Source organism: Odocoileus virginianus, chromosome 29 (genome assembly GCF_023699985.2).
Source record: "Odocoileus virginianus isolate 20LAN1187 ecotype Illinois chromosome 29, Ovbor_1.2, whole genome shotgun sequence".
Taxonomy (NCBI): Eukaryota; Metazoa; Chordata; class Mammalia; order Artiodactyla; family Cervidae; genus Odocoileus; species Odocoileus virginianus.
The window spans coordinates 74,144-94,910 of NC_069702.1; the positions used below are offsets into that span (position 1 = coordinate 74,144).

General features: G+C 40.5%; 1 protein-coding gene across 5 annotated transcripts in view; it reads right to left on the reverse strand.

Moving 5' to 3' along the window:
* The window catches only part of TEC (tec protein tyrosine kinase), a 146,390-nt gene that overhangs the window by 31,005 nt on the left and 94,618 nt on the right, over positions 1 to 20,767 (reverse strand). For all 5 annotated transcript variants that reach the window (XM_070458021.1, XM_070458022.1, XM_070458020.1 and 2 more), the window contains 6 exons: positions 15,733 to 15,837; positions 11,300 to 11,381; positions 10,454 to 10,582; positions 6,161 to 6,207; positions 4,339 to 4,511; positions 426 to 491 (listed from right to left, as the gene is read on the reverse strand). In XM_070458021.1, the coding sequence (XP_070314122.1) occupies positions 426 to 491; positions 4,339 to 4,511; positions 6,161 to 6,207; positions 10,454 to 10,582; positions 11,300 to 11,381; positions 15,733 to 15,837 (602 nt within the window). The remainder of the gene's footprint in view (positions 1 to 425; positions 492 to 4,338; positions 4,512 to 6,160; positions 6,208 to 10,453; positions 10,583 to 11,299; positions 11,382 to 15,732; positions 15,838 to 20,767) is intronic.

A 20,767-nucleotide genomic window follows, 5' to 3' on the forward strand; every position in this document is an offset into this window, starting at 1 on the left:
CTTATTAACATTTTTCATGTTTTCAAACAATTTTAAAACAATAATCACATATTATTATTATAGTTAGAAAAAATAAACAAACATGCTTTTTTAAAGGCAACTCTGGGGAACTCTATTTTCATTTCTTAAATGAATGAACAATGAGCTATATTTCAAAGCCAGTTAAACTGTGATTTGTTTAAAATCAATTTAATTATATTCAGTCCTGTAACTCAATTCACACATAGTATGTTCAGGTGAAGTGTATATTAGAAACTAATTCTTACAGCATCATTTCCCATCTTAGACAATTGAGATAAGAATAAGTTGAGATGACCTTATAAAGACAGTGAAAGATAACCATTAGTCTCCCAGATGCCTTACATAATTAGGAAAAGAAAAACAATGTCTGGTTCTCCACATTCACAAAATAATCTTTTACTTACTCATATTGATCTAAGTTGTTTGATTTCTTTCCTGTCACATAATTACTTGGGATATATCCTTCACTCCTAGAAATAAGAAAAATACTTTAGATAAACTGAAATTATTTTACTGATAGAGTATTAAGAGGAAAATTACTGTCCTTCTGGAATAATTAAAGAATAATATTGCCTAAAGCTTATAAGAAAGACTGGCTGACCCTCAATAAGTCTATATATCTGTAGTAGTTGATGCTTTACAAAGGAGTTCCTCGTTGGATCCTTACAAAAATTCTGAGGTAGGTAGACATTCTTGTACCCACTTTTAGGTGGGGAAACCAAAGCTTAAGAAGATTGAGACTTCCTCAAGGGCTCAGAATTAGCCAGCAACAGGGTCAGAACGTGAATTCTGAACTTGTGACTCAGTTCAGAGCTCTTCCTAACGTTCTATGGTGCTTCTCTTGAATTCACACTTTCTGGGGATGTTTTAGAGACACCACTACTTCAGGAAAGTGGAAGTGCTGGATGAAAACAACTACCACTCCAACTCCTCAGCAGTCTGTGCAGTACACTCTTTCACAGAGAGTAATCCCTAACATCTACATCAGTATCATCTAGTCACCCGTTAAAAAGGCAAATTCCTGGGTCCTACCCAAGAGATATGAACTGAGGAGGCCTGTGTGGGGCCAGAGAACCTTGGATTTTTACCCTAGATGACTCCTGTGTACATTAAAGTTTAAGGAGCAATCATAGTAGGTAGACTCTTGGCTGGAGTCAAGAATTTCAGCAGAAAAAGAGATATGTGTATAAAATTTCTAAGTTGAGTAAAAATGCTATAATTCTGAATTTGAACTGCTGGTAACAGCTCATAATATATGCACACATAAGAGTGTATATATGTGGCTCTGTGCACTGAGAAAGGCCTAGAAGCAAGGGCAATCCAGCAGCAATAGAATCCTAGGACCCCACCTGTTGTCTTTAAATATTATTTCATATGAAAACAAGCCAGAACTCTTTGGGGAAATGGCAAATTGCAGGTTTGACCAGGAAAAACACAAGAATGAAACTGAGCTCTTTTATTTTATTCAGAAAGCAAAGAAGCTGAGAAAGAAAGGCTAAAAAGACCCCTAACAAAAATAGCTACCACTGACGCATGATGGGACAATCCAAGCAAAAAGAATAATGAATGCAATAGGAAAAAAAACAAATATGAAACTATCCATGCTTCTCCTTCTGTTTAGTCGCTCAGTCATGTCTGACTCTTTGCAACCACATGGACTGTAGCCCGCCAGGCTCCTCTATCCATGGGATTTCCCAGGCAAGAATACTTGGAAATGAGTTGCCATTTCCTTTGCCAGGAATCTTCCTGACCCAGGGAGTGAACCCACGTCTCCTGTATTGATTGGCAGGTGGGTTCTTTACCACCGAGCCAACTGGGAAGCCCAAAATATCCATAATAACACTTTTTTTTTTTTTTAGAGTTCCTTCAATTTTTTTTATATGTTTCAGTGTTGGTTTTTTTTTTTTTTTTTAATTTTTAAAAGTATTGGTTACCACTATTACCAACAGAGGAAGCTTGGTCATCAGAATTAGAAAAATCACCATTTTGCTATCCTTAGCGAAATAATCGATCTAAGCAATAATCATCAATGGATGCTAAAATCATTAAGTGAAACATTGACAAAGAATTTTACGATGGAGGAATAAAGTTGACAAACATACCTCAGGTATGTTTACCTGCATAACCTTGGCATCATAAGAAGTGGAACCACCAGATATACGGGACATAGATACTTATTAAATGACACCATGTGGAAGCAAATAGCTTAATCTAGATTGTGGCTCACTATAGACAAAAAGATCTGGTTTTATCAATAAATCAAAAATGGGGGGGAAAAGGACAGGGATTGTTGTAGAATAAAAGACATGAGACATATCAGCCAAAATGCATTGTGTGGACCTTGTCTTAATCTTGAGTAAATTGTAAAAATACAGATTAGAGCTAATCAAAGGAAACCAGAATTACAGATTTGGTACTATCCTTAAACCTGGGCCAGAAGGGCCCCTGTTCTGACCTCATACTTTCGAGGGAATGCTAAAGTCCATCATTCCTCAGCTGGACCATCATCTGAAACTATGGCCTCAGAATTCACTGCCCATTGCCAAGTCCTACATGGGCCTCTCCAAGGGGTTTCATTCTCTGAACACCAAATGCTCCTGCCTGCGTGTGCTCCTCCAGCCCAGGTCCAGGAAGTGACCAAGCCGGGAGGTGGCGTTTGCCAACCAAATGGACAGAATTTGGATGCACAGCTAGGAGATGCTCATGGTGCATGTGAGGTGGAACCAGGGATAGAAGGGAAGGAGAAGGGAGATACCCTGGCGAGACGGCCAGCCCTCTGTGCACCGCCACATTCCAGCACAGAACTCCAAGCTACACCTTGCTCTCCTTGTCATTTTGAAGGTATGTTTGTCAAGTTGGAAGATAAATTATACCTTATTCACCAGTTTGTCAGCGTGACTTATAAATATTTAAATATTTGATATCTGGGCCTTTATTTGTACTCTTCTTCTAATCCTAAAAATGCTGGGGGAAAGCCTACAGATGAATTTTTAAAATTATTATTATTATAATGTTGGGGTTCCCTGGTGGCTCAGACGGTAAAGAAACTGCCTGCAATCAGGAGACCCAGGTACAATCTCTGGGTGGGGAAGATCTCTTGGAGATGACAATCGCTACCCACTCCAGTATTCTTGCCTGGAGAATTCTATGGACAGAAGAGCCTGGTGTGCTATAGCCCATGGGGTCACAAAAAGTCAGACACGACTGAGCAACTAACACACACACACATGACAATGACACAGCAGTTGTTTAAAAAAATCTTTAGCAATTAGACTTGGGGGTGAAATTTCATGATGATTTGAATCTACTTTAAATATTCAAAAAAAAAAAAAAAGAACAGCTGGGAAGATTTTAAAATTATGACCGACCAATTTCTGAAGTCAAGTGACAAGAGGTTCCGCTAAACTATTACGTATCTTTTGGATATGTCTATAATTTTTTTAAACATCTTGTTTGGCAAAGAAAAAAAAGCAATGATGACCTTCCTGTAAACACGGATGAACAGGTTTCCATAAAGGTACTAATGCACAGCACTCAGGAGATGTACCACTGCTAAGAAGCGAGCAGCAGACATGGGCCCCGCACAATCCAGAGGCTTCCATCACTTCCCCATCGGGGGGTGGGGGGGATGGGGGGGGGGCAGGAGGTAAGAAAGTGGATTTGCATGAAGGGAATACTCTAATCAGGACAAAAAGTCCTCCTCTTCTTATTCACAGGAACTCAGAATAAAAACAGGGTTATACTTCAGAGGTAAGCACAGGATATAGAGCTTTCCTAATGAAGCTTAAAATACACGCCCCCCTCCACAACGTTTATCATATTTACCCATTATTTACCAATAATAAGGTTGAAAGGACTATTCTCTTTAAATCCTATTTAGTATAAACAATATTGTTTTTAAACTTCTTGAATGTATGCATTTTAGACACAGGCACATACACACATACATATAGACAAACACACACTCACATTCTCTCTTTCTACAACAAATCTAAGATTACTTATTTACTTTGGGGGCAGGGGGAGGGGAAGAGACCTAAAATGTAATCTCCCCCAAGATCAAAACAATCCAATTCAAACATACAATGGATGAGAAATACAGTGTAATGGATTCTAATTTCTGGAGAGAAATGGTTGATCCATTTACATTTATTGAGTCACTAAGAATACACTGCTACTAAAAGGTAATAATGTATATTTTCATTTATGGCTGCTGAATTGGTCTCACTACATAACAGTTACAGATTATCTTCTTTTCACTCAGTATTTAACTTCCAGCCACACACGGTGTATCACCCACAGGGAGGGAATACCTACCCATATTTATCTCTTGCTTTCCACCAATGAACATCATTCTTTTCCAATATGATATACTCCTGGCCTCTCTCTAGTCTGAGATCATGCGCTTCTGTCGCTTGGAAATCATACATGGCTACAACTATTTCTTCACCATTTTCTTCTTCAGGCGGAATTGGTGGAGGAGGCCTTCGCTAAGAAATGGAAATAACACGTGAAAATTTAGTCTTCTATTTGAAACTGGGTGTAAAGTGAAACACTAAGCACTGCGCATACAGCCACAGAATAAACTCTACCGAAAATAACCTGGTGATTCGGCACCCATGAGTTTGAGGCTGTTGCTACTGGGCCTCTCATGGGTTTCAGAATACAAGACAAGAGCAAAAACTGTCTTTAAACATCAAAAGGATTCTTCTCGGCGGCGTCAGGATTAGATTACCAGGGAGAGGCAAGGGTAGAATGTGAGTGGAAATGACAACTAAAAGCAGATCCACCATTTAATGGCCTACAATGGGAAAAAGACCTACTTTCGTCAGGTCTCCCACTTGAAGGAATCTGTACTTCTTCATGCCTACTATGTCCAAAGTACACTCTAAGTACATAGCTGGCATACTTCTTCTCATTTATTCTTTTTTTTTTTAATTGAAATATATAGTTGGGCTTCCCTGGTAGCTCAGCTGGTAAAAGAATTCGCCTGCAATGCAGAAGACCTCAGTTCAATTCCTGGGTCAGGAAGTTCCCCTGGAGAAGGGATAGGCTACCCACCCCAGTATTCGTGCCTGGTGAATCCCCATGGACAGAGAAGCCTGGTGGGCTACAGCCCATGAGGTCGCAAATAACTGGACACGACTAAGCGACTAAGCACAGCACATAGTTAATTTATAATGTTGCATTCGTTTCTGGCATACAGTGAAGTGATTCAGTATATACTTTTTCATATTGTTTTCATTATGGTTTATTATAGGATACTGAATACAGCTCCCTATGCTACAGGGTAGGACCTTGCTGCCTATCTACTTTCTATATAACAGTTCCTATCTGCTAATCTCAAACTCCTGACTTACCCCCATACCCCTCCTTTCCCCTTGGGTAACCCTAAGTTTCCTTCTTCCGTGAGTCTGTTTGTTTTGTAAATAAGTTCATTTGCATCCTCATTTATTCTTAGTACTAATTCCATAAAAGTATACAATTTCCATTTTATAACTAAGGAAACAATGGCTTAAAGTCACTCTCATCAGATTCGTGCTGGATCGGGTCCCTCCCAAGTCCAAAGTACATGTGTTTTCTACCATATTCCACTATTCATAGGTATATCATTAAATCACTAGAGTCATTCCTTTGTCATAATACTGTGGTCTCAAGACTGAAATATTCCTCTAAAGTCCCGCATTGCTTGAACAATATTCAAAGCCAAAATACAGGCAAAATGCCAGATGATAATAGGGCCCCCAGTGATAATTTCTGATGCATTTAAATAAATATTATTTGACACCAAAAAAAAAATCAAGTTAAGCCATTATCTATCCATTTCTGATATGATCCATGCAGGAGGCAACATCACAGGAATGAACAAAAACACACTTGGTAAACACACGCTTAAAAAAGTTACGGGCTTCCCTGCTGGCTCAGACGGTAAAGAATCTGCCTGCAATGCGGGAGACCTGGGTTTGATCCCTGGGTCAGAAAGATCCCCTGGGGAAGGGCACGGCTACTGACTCCAGTGTTCTTGCCTGGAAAATCCCATGGATAGTGGAGCCTAGCAGGCTATAGTCCATGGGTTGCAAAAAGTTAGATATGACTGAGCGACTATCTCCTCACTTCCAAAAGTTAAAGACCACCTTACTTTCTTTATTTCTGGCGCTGGTGTTGGAGGTAGTGCTTTTCTTATACCTAAAAACACAACAACAAGATAGGTTAAAATGCCATCTAACAATGATCAACAGTTTTAAGGAAAAGTAAACATAACAAGAAGTCCACTCTGACCCTCTCACTCTGGTGCATGTTGCTTGTAATACTATTTTAGAACAGATTTCTTGAATGGACTGTAAAATGCCATAGGGATTGAGGCCATGTGTTATTCATTGTAAACAAATGGGATTACATCAGAACCGAAAAGCTTCTGCTCAGCAAAGGAAAACCGTCAACAAAATGAAAAGACAACCAATGGAAGGGGAGAAAGTATCTGCAACCCACATATCTGAGAGGGGTCAGTGTCCTAAATATACAAGGAGCTCACACAACCCAACAGTTAAACAATAACTCAATTAAAAATGGACAAACGACCTAGACAGAATTTCTTTTTAAAAAGAAGACATACAAAGAGCCAAGAGGTACCTTAAAAGGCGCTCAGCATAACTAATCAATAGGAAAATGCAAATTAAAACCAGGAATAAGATACCAACTCATACGTATTAGGATAGCAATTATAAAACCCACATGTGATAATAAATGCTGGTAAGGATGTAGAGAAAAGGGAACTCTTGCACTGTTAGTGGGAATGTAAATGATGTAGCCACTGTGGAAAATAACATAGAAGTTCCTCAAAAAACTTAAAAATAGAACTACCAGATGACCCAGTAATCCCACTTCTGGATATATACACAAATGAAAGGAAATCAATAGCTCGAGGAGACAATCTGTACTCCCATGGTCACGGCAGCATATTTCACAATAGCCAGGAATAGAAACAACCCGAGCATTCACCAACAGAGGACTGGATATAGAAAATGTAGTGTGTATGGAATATTCAGCCTTAGAAAAAGAAGGAAAGCCTTTCATTTGTGACAACATGGACGAAGCTGGGGGGCATAATGCTAAATGAAATAAGCCAGACAGAAAAGGACAAATACCACATGTTGTAATTTATATGGGGAATCTTTAAAAAAGATAAACAAACTCATAGAGAGTAGAAAAATGGTTGCCAGGGGATGTGGGGTGGGAAAAATAGAGATGTTGGTAAAAGAGTACAAATTTAGTTATTCGGTGAATAAGGTATGTTAATTATTACTATATAAATACATGTATGTATGTATGTATATATATATATATGTATATGTATGTATGTATGTATGTATATATATATAGCTGGAGAAGGAAATGGCAACCTACTCTAGTATTCTTGCCTGGAGAATCCAATGGACAGAGGAGCCTGGCAGGCTACAATCTATGGGGTCACAAGAATCACCGCAACTGAGCAACTAAGCATGCACACACACACACACACACATATCTAGAACTAACACCCCCAAAAAGATGTCCTTTTCATCACAGGGGGCTGGAATGCAAAAGTAGGACGTCAAAAAAAAAACCTGGCATAACAGGCAAGTTTGGCCTTAGAGTACAAAACGGAGCAGGACAAAGGCTAACAGAGTTTTGCCAAGAGAACACACTGGTCATAGCAAGCACCCTCTTCCAAGAACACAAAAGATGACCCTACACATGGACACCACCAGATGGTCAATACTGAAATCAGATTGATTATATTATTTGCAGCCAAAAATGGAGAAGCTCTATACAGTCAGCAAAAACAAGACCAGGAACTGACTGTGGGTCAGATCATGAACTCCTCGTTGCCAAATTCAGACTTAAATTGAAGAAAGTTGAAAAACCACTAGACCATTCAGGTATGACCTAAATCAAATCTCTTATGATTATACAGTGGAAGTGACAAATAGATTCAAGGGATCAGATCTGATAGGCAGAGTGCCTGAAGAACTACAGATGGAGTTTCATGACACTGTACAGGAGGCAGTGATCAAGACCATCCCCAAGAAAAAGAAATGCAAAAAGGCAAAATGGTTGTCTGAGGAGGCCTTACAAATAGCTGAGAAAAGAAGAGAGGAGAAAGGCAAAAGAGAAAAGGAAAGATACACCCATCTGAATGCAGAGTTCCAAAGAATAACAAGCAGAGATAAGAAAGTCTTCCTCAGTGATCAATGCAAAGAAAAAGAAGAAAATAACAGAATGGGAACGACTAGAGATCTCTCAAGAAAATCAGAGATAGCAAGGGAACATTTCATGCAAAGATGGCCACAATAAAGGACAGAAACGGTATGGACCTAACAGAAGCAGAAGATATTAAGAAGAGGTGGCAAAAACACACAGAAGAACTATAGAAAAAAAGTCGTTATGACCCAGATAACCACAATGTTGTGATCACTCACCTAGAACCAGACATCCTGGAGTGCAAAGTCAAGTCAGCCTCAGGAAGCATCACTATGGACAAAGCTAGTGGAGGTGACAGAATTCCAGTTGAGTTATTTCAAATCCTAAAATATGATGCTGTTTAAGTGCTGTACGCAATATGCCAGCAAATTTGGAAAATTCAGCAGTGGCCGCAGGACTGGAAAAGGTCGATTTTCATTCCAATTCCAAAGAAAGGCAATCCCAAAGAATGCTCAAACAACCGCACAATTGCACTCATCTCACACACTAGCAAAGTAATGCTCAAAATTCTCCAAGCTGGATTTAGAAAAGGCAGAGGAACCAGAGATCATATTGCCAACATCCTTTGGATCATAGAAAAAGAAAGAGAGTTCCAGAAAAACATCTGCATTGTTGACTATGCCAAAGCCTTTGACTGTATGGATCACAACAAACTGTGGAAAATTCTGAAAGAGATGGGAAAAGCAGAACACCTGACCTGCCTCCTGAGAAATCTGTATGCAGGTCAAGAAGCAACAGTTAGAAGTGGACATGGAACAATGAACTGGTTTCCAAATTTGGGAAAGGAGTACATCAAGGCTGTATATTGCCACCCTGCTTATTTAACTTAAATGCACAGTACACCATGTGAAATGCTGGGCTGGATGAAGGACAAGCTGGAATCAAGACTGCTGGGAGAAATATCAATAACCTCAGATATGCAGATGACACCACCCGTATGGCAAAAAGCAAAGAGGAACAAAAGAGCCTCTTGATGAAAGTAAAACAGGAGAGTGAAAAAGCTGGCTTAAAACTCAACATTCAAAAAACTAAAATCATGGCATCTGGTCCCATCACTTCATGGCAAATAGATGGGGAAACAAGGGCAACAGTGAGAGACTTTATTTTTTGGGCTCCAAAATCACTGCAGATGGTGACTGCAGCCATGAAATTAAAAGAGGCTTGCTCCTTGAAAGAAAAGCTATGAACAACCTGGACAGCATATTAAAAAGCAGAGACATTACTTTGCCAACAAAGGTCCATCTAGTCAAGGCTATGGTTTTCGTATTAGTCATGTATGGATGTGCGAGTTGGACCATAAAGAAAGCTGAGCACCGAAGAATTGATGCTTTTGAACTGTGGTGTTAGAAAAGACTCCTGAGAGTCCCTTGGATTGCAAGAAGATCAAACCAGTCAATCCTAAAGGAAATCAGTCCTGAATATTCATTAGAAGGATCGATGCTGAAGCTAAAGCCGCTATACTCTGGCCACCTGATGTGAAGAACTGACTCATTGGAAAAGATCCTGATGCTGGGAAAGATTGAAGGCAGGAGGAGAAGGGGACAACACATTAGAGGTTGGTTGGATGGCATCACCAACTGGATGGACATGAATTTGAGCAAGTTCCAGGAGTTGGTAATAGACAGGGAAGCCTCGCATGCTGCAGTCCTTGAAGTCACAGAGTTCGACACAACTGAGCAACTGAAATGAACTCTGTGTGTGTGTGTGTCTGTGTGTGTGTGTCTGTATATATATACAAAAAACAGGAAAAAAGACAAATAAAGTCTAAGGATCTAGTGTATAACATGGCAACTATAGCCGATAGCTTTGTAATGTAAATTGAAGTTTTCTAAGAAAATAGAACTTAAATGTTTTCATACACACACACACACCAAAGATAAACATATGAGGTTTTAATTAGCTCAACGAGAAGAACCTTTTCCAATGGATAAGTATATCCAATCATCTCACTGTAAATTTTAAAGATGTTGCAATTTTGTTAATTATACCTTAGTAAAGCTGGGGGGAAAGGAGAGAAAAGCTCTGACAGTCCTTCCTTAGGTTCACAATTACCCTTACAGAATACACCTACCCTGAGAGTTTGAAGGCCGTATTTAACCAACAGCAAACTCAAAACACGTCACCTTCTCCCTTTGCCAATAGCATGCACATCCTGAGCACAACACAGGTATAGAATAAAATGAATACTTACTACTTTCAAAAAGATTATATTTTTCACAACCAGGTGCTAGTTTTTCAGTTTGTCTGCAACACTGATAACTTCCGTCTGCCCAAAATTTAGGATGATATTTAATCATAATATTATTGTTGTTCTTTATTTCTGTAATTCAAAGATACATTAAATGATCAGTGAAATAAAGCAGAGATGACAGAATGTTTCCTTGAGTAACACTGTTGATCACTTTTTCTCAAATTCATTGTTATTGTTTAGACACTAAGTCATGTCTGACACTTTTGTGACCCCATGGACTGTTTATTATGAGGAAATCCTCATAACATAAGATCAAACATTCAGAAGATTCATACAGTTCTCTTTTGCCTCCTTTTTTTGGTGAGGCACCCTTGTGCTAAGAAGGTGAAGCAACCCCTCTACACTGTGATGGATAAGCACAAAAGTCAGCCCATCACCATTTTGTTCTTCAGAGAAAGCAATGAGGATTATGCAGGACAAGTTACAAATGAACATTCTTCATGTACAAGTCAATTCCTCCACATCAAATGTTGACTACACAATTTCTTGGAAAATACTAAATCCTGCTATCACAAAAGCCCAGTGCTTACTCACCTTCAAATGTATTACGCATTAAATGAAAGCTTGTTATTCTTAAAAACTATGTATAAGCCACTTGAAGGAACCAGATTATAAAAAAAGGAAGTTATCTTCGATGTGTGTCACTTACAGGAAAAGAATGACCTTCGGGAAGCACTTATTTATTATAGATTAAAAAATTATAAATGCAAGATAGTTCTGTCCTAGTGATAAGAATGTTATATTCTGAAATTATGCACAGATTAATATTTCATGATATGAGTTTACCTTCTTTTAACTTCTTCACCCACCGGTCCCTGCTTTGTGCACTAGGTGCAAAAATGTAAAGTGTGTTAGCATCATGCACAACCTGAAATAAAACAAAAAATGGAACAGGTGAGAAATAGCACTCCTACCTAGCACAGAGCCCTTTGGTACCATAGGAACCAATAAAAGACTGAAATTCTTTAAGCAAAAGTCAATTGCTTTCAGTCCAAAGAACCTAGATTTCCTTCTTACAAAAGCAAATTTATTTCTTCATGTCTACATCAAGTGGGATTTTGCAAAGGACTATGCTTTTACAAGAGGAAAAAAATGTACAGAGGCCAGGATGCTTTGCCAATCTTATTATTTCTTGCAATGTAAGAAACTAAAGTTCCTTAAGTAAACTTGGTACAACAGGGATTATTCCAATCAAGTATTTTTCTGATTAATATTTAGATGAAAGGACTACTCTTTCAGCATCACTCCTATACCTTCCTTTTGCCACTACAAATAACTGCAGTAGGTAGCTTAATTAAGCACTGACTACTCCAACTCTAAACTTCATGCTTTACAGACATTAACTCAATCAATCCTACCATAAAGGCATTAGTATTTCCATTTTGCAGAAGAGGAGACTAAGGCCTATCTAAGACATCAATTCTAAATAGCTCCCAGAGGCACTCACACAGAATACACTGCAAATGGTACCCCTTAATTTACCTGCCCATCAGCATGTAGCTGGTCATACAGAAAGCCAGGACCCTGACTGTAAGTTCCAAACTTTTAACCGCAGTACCTCTTTTAGAGTTACCTCCAGGTGAGCAATCAGACAGTCTTATTCCTAATATCTTTAATATTAATAATAAAATAAAGCATGGGAAGCTAACCCAAGAATTTTGGTCTTCACTTTACCCTTGATGGTCAGTCACAAGGCAGAAACACCCTGATTGACTGAAAGAAATACCTGGCTAGAAACCTATTTTTACTCTGTCACAGCCACCAGATTGAACACAGATAGCTCTTTCATCAAAAGATGGCTCTTCCTGACCATATTTAATAGATAATCCTGAGAAATAAAAATCATACTTTTATGGCAAGACAAGAGAAATGTAAACAAAACATTCCTCTCTGCTCTTCAGCCTCCTCTCTCCCCCACTGTACATTGTGTAACTCTGTGATACAAAATCAAACCTCCCCATCGGCAGAAATACCTGCTCAACCGTAAAGAGCAACATCTTCCCAGCAGGAGCAATACAGTGCCTTAAGAGATAGCATTCCTTCTTGATCTTGTAAGGGGTCACATGACCCACTACAATGCTGCTCAGATCTGGATTCTGTAAAACTGTCGATAATATGTCACATGATGTCCAGCCCTCTGTCCCAAAAACTAACATATCATTAACTGTGTCTTGACTTCTAGAGGGTGGAACAGTTCTCAGAGCTTTTTGAGATGCTTCTCCCAGGTTATAATCCTCAACTCTGGCTTGAATTAAGTTTTCCATTTTTTTCCAAATTCCTTTCCCATTTAGATTGTTACATAATATTGAGCAGAGTTCCCCGTGCTATCAGTAGGTCCCTGTTGGTTATCCATTTAAAATACAGCACTATGGGGACTTCCCTGGCAATCCAGCGGTTAGGACTTCACCCAGGCTCTCACTGCCCAGGGCCCAGCTTCAGCCCTGATCGGGGAAGTAAGACCTCACAAGCTGCACGGCACAGCCAAAAACACACACACACACGGCAGTGTGTGCACGGCAATCCCCGAAAAGAATAGATACATGTGTGTATGTGTGTATACATATATACCTGAATCATTCTGCCGTACACCTGAAATTAACATGACATTGGTAATCAATTATACTTCAATATAAGATAAAAAGTTTTAAAAATCCCCACTTCTTTCTTAGATTGACTGATTAGTTTTTTGTCAACAATCCCTTCTCATTCATTCTAATCAAATAAATATGGTCTAATAACAATGGGAATACCATAGAACAGTTCAGTTCAGTCACCCAGTCATGTCCAACTCTGCAACACCATGGGTCACAGGACGCCAGGCTTCCCTGTCCATTGCCAACTCCCGGAGTTTACTCAAACTCATGTCCATTGAGTCAGTGATGCCATCCAACCATCTCATCCTCTGTCGTCCCCTTCTCCTCCCACCTTCAATCTTTCCCAGCATCAGGGTCTTTTCCATAGAGTCAGTTCTTTGCATGAGGTGGCCAAAGTATTGGGGTTTAAGCTTTAGCATCAATCCTTCCAATGAATACTCCGGACTGGTTTCCTTTAGGATGGACTGGTTGGATCTCTTTCCATAGAACAAATATTGCTCTATTCTACTCCGTGATTAATTCATACAACCAGCACTTTGCTGGGACTACATGAGATAAAGAAATGTATACTAACACATATATATGGAATTTAGAAAGATGGCAACGATAACGCTATATGCAAAACAGAAAAAGAGACTCAGATGTATAGAACAGACTTGTGGACTCTGGGAGAAGGCGAGGGTGGAATGTTTCAAGAGAACAGCATCGAAACATGTATATTATCTAGGGTGAAACAGATCACCAGCCCAGGTTGGGTGCATGAGACAAGTGCTCGGGCCTGGTGCACTGGGAAGACCCAGAGGGATCGGGTGGAGAGGGAGGTGGGAGGGGGGACCGGGATGAGGAATACATGTAAATCCATGGCTAATTCATATCAATGTATGACAAAAACCACTGCAATGATGTAAAGTAATTAGCCTCCAACTAATAAAAATAAATGGAAAAATAAAAATAAAAATAAAAATAAATAAATAAATGAAATGAAACTTAAAAAAAAAAAAAAAGGAAATGAATCTAAGAAATACCTTATTACAAGACAGAAAATGAGATGCGGTAAAGAGGTAAAGATACAGCACTAACAGAGAGGGCTCTGGCGGTGTACGCTGCCTCATTTGGCCCATGATTTTCATACCTCTGTCAACCCTGAAAAGATACAATGTGAGAGCTGCAAGTTTTATTTACAGCAAAATGAGGACTGCAGCCCAGGAATCAGCACGTCAGATAGCTCTGAGAAACTGCTCCAAAGAGGCAAGGGGGGGTGGTCAGTATATATGTGATTTTTGCTGAAGGGAGGGTACATGCAATCAAGCACATATTTTTCCAGAAGGTTTCTGCTAGGATCGTTAAGCAGTCATCATTATGAAGGATTTTAGTGCTCTTCCAGATATGAGGAGACACAAGAATTGTGCTCATAAAATCAGCTCCTGAAAATATCTAACTATCAGAAGACCTATCCTGCCAGTTTTTACTAAAACACAGAGTGCTTCATTTCCACTCTATACCCTGAGCTTCTTTCAGTGGGTACCGAAGGTCAGCAGCTGCAGCAGCATCTTGTAGAGGCAAATGGCAAGTGCCCATGACAAGTGCCAATTTGTAGCTGACACCTGTGATATTGTGATTTACAACAACAAATATATATTTGGTCTCTGTTCTGGTTCCTGGCACAGAGCTCCTAGAAACCCCTTGGAATTTCCGGTGCTGAGAAGAGGGGGTATCTTTTATTATGCTAATGAGGTGACAATCCTGGAGAAGGTGGGGGAGGGCTCTGGTTGCCAGTGAAGCCAACCCTGTGATTATAATATTGGAGCTTTCAGTCCCACTCCTAGGAGGTGGAGACTCTGAGAAGGACAGAGGCGCTGTGATTGAGTTCAATCATCAATGGCCAATGACGTAATCAACCGTGCCTAAGTAATGAAGCCCCCATAAAAACCCAAAAAGGAGAGGGTTCTAAGAGCCATCTAGTTGGTAAACATGAGGAGATGTCCAAAGACAGGTTAATGAATAAAAACAATTGTTTTACACACACACACACATATACACACAGTAGAGTATTATGTACCTTTAAAAAAGAAAAAACCCTGTCACTTGCCCAACATGGATAAACCTGGAGGGCATTATGATAAGTGAAATAAACCAGACACATTGCATGATCACAGATATGGAATCTTAAACACACTCAGAAACAGCAAAAGAGTGGCTGACAGGGGCAGGTAGGAGGAGCACTGGGAGATGTTGGTCAAAGCGTACAAACCCGAAGTTACGCAAGAAGAATGAGTTCTGGAGATCTAACGTACAGCATGGGGATAGCAGTTAACAACACTACATATTTGAAATTTGCTAAGAAGGTAGATAAGTGTCTCACCACTGGAGAAAAAAACAGGAAGGGGGGAAGGAAAGAAAATGGTAACTACGTGAAATGATGGATATGTTAACTGGCTTGATTGTAGCAATCATCTCACAATGTTAACATATATCAGAACATCAAATCTACACCTTACATATATACGATTCTTATGGGTCAATTATATTAATACTTCAACAAAGCTGCAAGAAATCAATCAACAAAGCAATGACAGGAAACTTTAATGTGAAATAGTAAACATGACTAAGAGCCCGCCAGCTCACCTGAAATGGATATTTATTTTGACAAGGAATGACACCATCATCGTTCTTCACTATTTCCACACACTTGATTTTTGACACATCAATAAATCCCTTTCTGTACTTTTTCTGTTAAAAAAAGAGAGAGAACCGTTTCAATCATAAATTAAAGGGAAAATGTTATTAATAGCAATATTTGTTTTAAAAATCACTGATTGAAAACATTATAATTTCCTTAATAATTATCTAAATCATGTCTCCCTGTATTGCTAAAATTATTCAAAATACTAACACTATGAGGATTATAATCAAAGTAATTAAGCCCTTTAATTTTCAAAGCTGAAATTGCTCTCTCCTTGCCCTCTCCAGAAAGGTCTAGAACTGAGAAAGAGACTTCCTTTGATTGCTGCCTTCCTCACAGACACACACCTTAACTTCTAGATGACAGCCAACTCTCATAACCCAAAAAAGAAAGCATCAGAGACAAACCAAGCAAAAGTCCACGCACTCGATCACAGATGCAAACTCCAGCCAGTGACATCTTCCACTCCAGCACACAGAACTCAGGAGGATGTGATGAGGACGTATGCTCAAGTAAAGCCTCCATTCAGAGTCTATGTTTGAATTTTCTTTTCTTTCTTTTTCCTTCCTTATTGCCCTCCCTCCCTGCTCACTGCAAACATCCCTACAGCAAGTAGCTAAAGACATACCAGGACTTCTCCCTCCAAAACATTTAACATCCTTGAGCATAATGATCTCACATGTGAGGATTTATTCCAGGGAAAATATCGAGAAGAATACAAAGTAATATGTGCAAAGACAACTTGGCATAGTGTATTCCTTAAAAATGATTTCAAGCATAACGTAGAAATAAAAAAAGGCTTACTAAATAATATTAACCGATACATCCCATAGGAAAAGCTGCATAAAGACTAAGATTACTTTAGAAGAGAATGTACAGAGTATATGACAAACAGTAGAAGAAGAGAAATGAAGATGAAGAACATTGTAGTATGTGGCGTGACCCAGGCATGCCCCGGGCCTGGCCATTCAAAACTGCTTCATCTAATACTCTGAAACTCCTTTCTGGCCACAACCTTTGGAGTCCCTAGCCTGCTCCTTATAAGCAGCTCTGTGTTTTACTACCATCACCCTTAGACCAGACCACCCTCCCAGACTACCAGCTCCCATTTGTTATCTGGCCGTTATTTTACCAGTGCATCCATCCTCCTTGTCTCCCTGCCACCCTCCACCCCCATCTCTCTCTCCCTCTCCCCAACCCACCCCCACACAGGAATCCCCATCCCCCACTGACATTTCTGTCAGTCCCCAGTCCTACCCATACCTTCTTCTGCTCCTGCATGCCTGGCAGCAGCAGGTCACAAAACAATCCTGCTGCTGCTGCTAAATCGCTTCAGTCGTGTCCGACTCTGTGCGACCCCACAGACGGCAGCCCACCAGGCTCCCCCGTCCCTGTTGATTCTTCAAGCAAGAGCACTGGAGTGGGTTGCCATTTCCTTCTCCAGTGCATGAAAGTGAAAAGTGAAAGTGAAGTCACTCAGTCATGTCCAACTCTCAGCAACCCCATGGACTGCAGCCCACCAGGCTCCTCCGTCCATGGGATTTTCCAGGCAAGAGGACTGGAGTGGGGTGCCATTGCCTTCTCCGCTCATAAACGCTACAGGGCTACAAACCCCACCCATTCCCCTCGTCCCAGTGGACCATCCCTGTCACTACCTCATGGAGAAGAGAGAAGCTATCCCACAAGCACACCCCTGACTTCTTACTTTTGCAGGCCTCAAACACCCCAAGATTCACCCTTCTTTTCTTCTCTTTCATCCTGTCTCTATGAGAAGGTAAAAGGACACAACAGCTAAGGACACAGTAGTTGGCACTTAACAGACCTCATTTCTTTCTATGCTCACCAAATTCTCACTTTGCAGATGAGGAAACTGCACCTCAGACAGGTTAAACATATCACCCAAGGATCGCAAACTGCTCCTAAAGCTCCCTCAACCTTGGATGCCCCCGCTGCAAACAGGTGACAAAATTAATGAAGCCGAGTCCGCGATGGGGCAACATGGATTCTGAGCATGGCCTGAGCTTCCGCCCCAACAGGCAGAGAAAAGCTCTTTACAGCCGTACTCTTCTAAGGCCTTTGCTTCTCCTGCCTACAGACCAGCAGTCCCCCACCTTTTGGGCACCAGGGACCAATTTTGAGGAAGACAGATTTTCCAGGGACCATGTGGTGGGGTACTGGTTTCAGGATTTTTCAAGCGCATTACATTTACTGTGCACTTTATTTCTGACCCACTGTTGCTGCCGGCAATTAGACAGCAATTAGCAATCTGACAGCAGGTACTGGTCCCAAGCCTAGAGGTTGGGGACCTCTGCTATAGACACCGTCAGGCCTCTGCCATCCACACAAGGACCTTCTTCTGGCCTTCCCTTCCTGAAAGAGAGGTATTACACCTTCAGCCTTCATTTCCTTCCCACCCACTCCTCCTTAACCACGTGCAATCTGCCTGCCTCCCTTCTCGCCACAGCTGCTAAAATTGTTCTCAAAAACACCTCTCATGACCAAACCCAATGGCCCTCACCCAGCCATCTTCCGCTCAGGCCTTTACGAGGCATTCAGGGGGTGCGGCTACTCTGTCCTGCAGAGGCTCTGACTGTGGGTCCCTCTCGTTTTCCTTCTGTCTCTCCCACTCAGCCTCTCACAGAGCAACACCTGCTCTGTGCCAGCCGCTGCGGTAAGGGACACCCCAAGTCCAGAGAGAGAGAGTGCATGTCCTGAACATACAATCCAAGTACTGTGCCATTTCTGTGAACTAACAGTTAACAGACACATCTTACAGAAGAAAGAAACAGAAATTAAGTAACTTGCCCAAGTTTACCTGTGGGAGAGACATACATGGTAATACAGCAATATTTAGTAAGTAGTGGATATAAAAAAGATGGTAAGAGAACACTGGGGAACCAAGGCTTATATGATTAATTTCAGAAAAGAAATTCTGATAATACGGTAGGAAAGGAGTGAAAATCACAGCCCATGGGATGAAAAACATTCCAGAATGACCTCAGTTGCCTCAACTATAAAATGGGAATAATAATAGTAGCCACTTCATAGAGATTATCAGATAGTTATGAGCGTTAAATGAGTTAGCATTTGCAAAATGCTGTAAAGAGTGATCTGTAATAGGATATCTGTGTTAGCTATATAAAATAAATAAGTAGGAAAAAAAGCGTGGCTGAAGCCCAGGGTACATGGCAGGTGAGCAGGGACCAGCTTCTAAAGAGTCTGGTGCACAGGCCAAGGGGTCTAGTTAGACAAGGCTACCACCCTGTTCCTGGGCTTGTGCCAGTTAGTGGGCAGAAGAAACTGCGATCCTATTAATAAGTCACATGTGTTCACTATAGAAACCTTAGAAAATATTAATAGCACAAAGAAAATCAAATGACCTTTAATCTCCCAACCCTGGAGAAATCCCTGTTGATACATCATGGAGTTTTTTCAGACACTGCTCTGGGGTCATTTATCACCTGCCAGCTCTCTTGGCTCTTGAGCAGCAGACCATCATCAGTTTCTGAGACGCCCATGTCCACTCACCACCTGTCCCTGCAACTAAAAGCGGCTGACAGATGCCAATTAATCTATATAGGAAAATTGGGGGTGGGCTGGTTTATGCCCCCCTAAATACACATCCCATGATATATAATCTAATGTACTATACTAACATTTGGGCTTATTAACGCAAATACTTCGCTATGAAATTTACAGATAAAGGTTCACACTTGGTGGTCATTCATTACTTTACCTGTCCTGCCAGCAAACACTGATCAGACACCAAGCGCAGCGCTGTATGCTGCAGCCTCAGCGTTACGGAAAGAGGCTGAGAGTCCCCTCAAGAGGAGCTCACAATAATATGGTAGGTGGAAGGGGAAGTGGGGAATGATTCACAGTCAAATAAAGATGAAGTCAAGTGTCATGGTGTGCTATGGAATGAGCCAGGAAAAGCCAGGGAAGTTTCAGGGAGGAACTGATATTTCGATTTGGTTTTTAAAAGATAAGTACGAGTTTTCTTTCAGAGAAAGTGGAGAAGAGAACTCAGGTGGAAAAAACAAAAAAGCACTGATTTAGGGAACAGAAATTCACTGTGGCTGAAGTTCAAAGCAGTTCAGGGGAAGTGTAGGAAAGGACACCAAAATGATTACTTGAGATCAAATTAGGAATAGGTAACTAATGGTCATTTTGTCTATTGTTTAAATAGGGAAAGTAGAGAGACAGATGAAATATGACTTGTGAAAACAACGTATCAACAGAACAGTAGAACTGGGAATTAGATGAAAGAGAACCTGCCCCTGGGAAAGTCTTACAAGATACATTATTTTCCTTTAATTTCTAGAATTAAAATATTTTTTAAAATATCAATAACAACTCTAAATTAAACTAAATTTTTATGATTATATACAAATATCCAGAGCTGGCCCCAAGTTTATCTGCAAAACACCCTCAGTTCCTCCTTTCTACACCCCTCTCCTAAGACTTAATATGCGCAATAAGAGTTTCCCTCTGATACTGTTAATGGTTCCTCCCTTTCCCCCTATATCACAACTTTTAATACTAATGTGGCTATTCTTAGCTGCCTGCCACAGAAGAAAGCTACTAGATGAATCATCTGTGCACTGCAGGGACCTCAGGTCGGGGGCATGAACTTTGGAGGCAGGCAGATCCTGAGTCCAGCCACATTCCACCTTCTCTGGGTTCCTCTGTAGGTACAGGATAATTTCACTAAGGATAAAGGATAATTTCACTAAGCTCGAAGCAGGAAAAAAGATAAGGTACAAAGGTGCTCAGTACAGTGGCTGGTACAGGGAAGTCACTCTCTAAATGGAAGTATCTACTATTAATTCATCTTCACAACAACCCTGGGAAGTTGTCAGGAAACTGAGTAGCTGAGAGGTAATGAGTGGCTGAGCCAGAACTGAAACCACATCTTTCAAAGTCACAGAAGCTTTTACCTGACTCCTGGTCTCTCAAGCCTGAGTATCTGTGAAC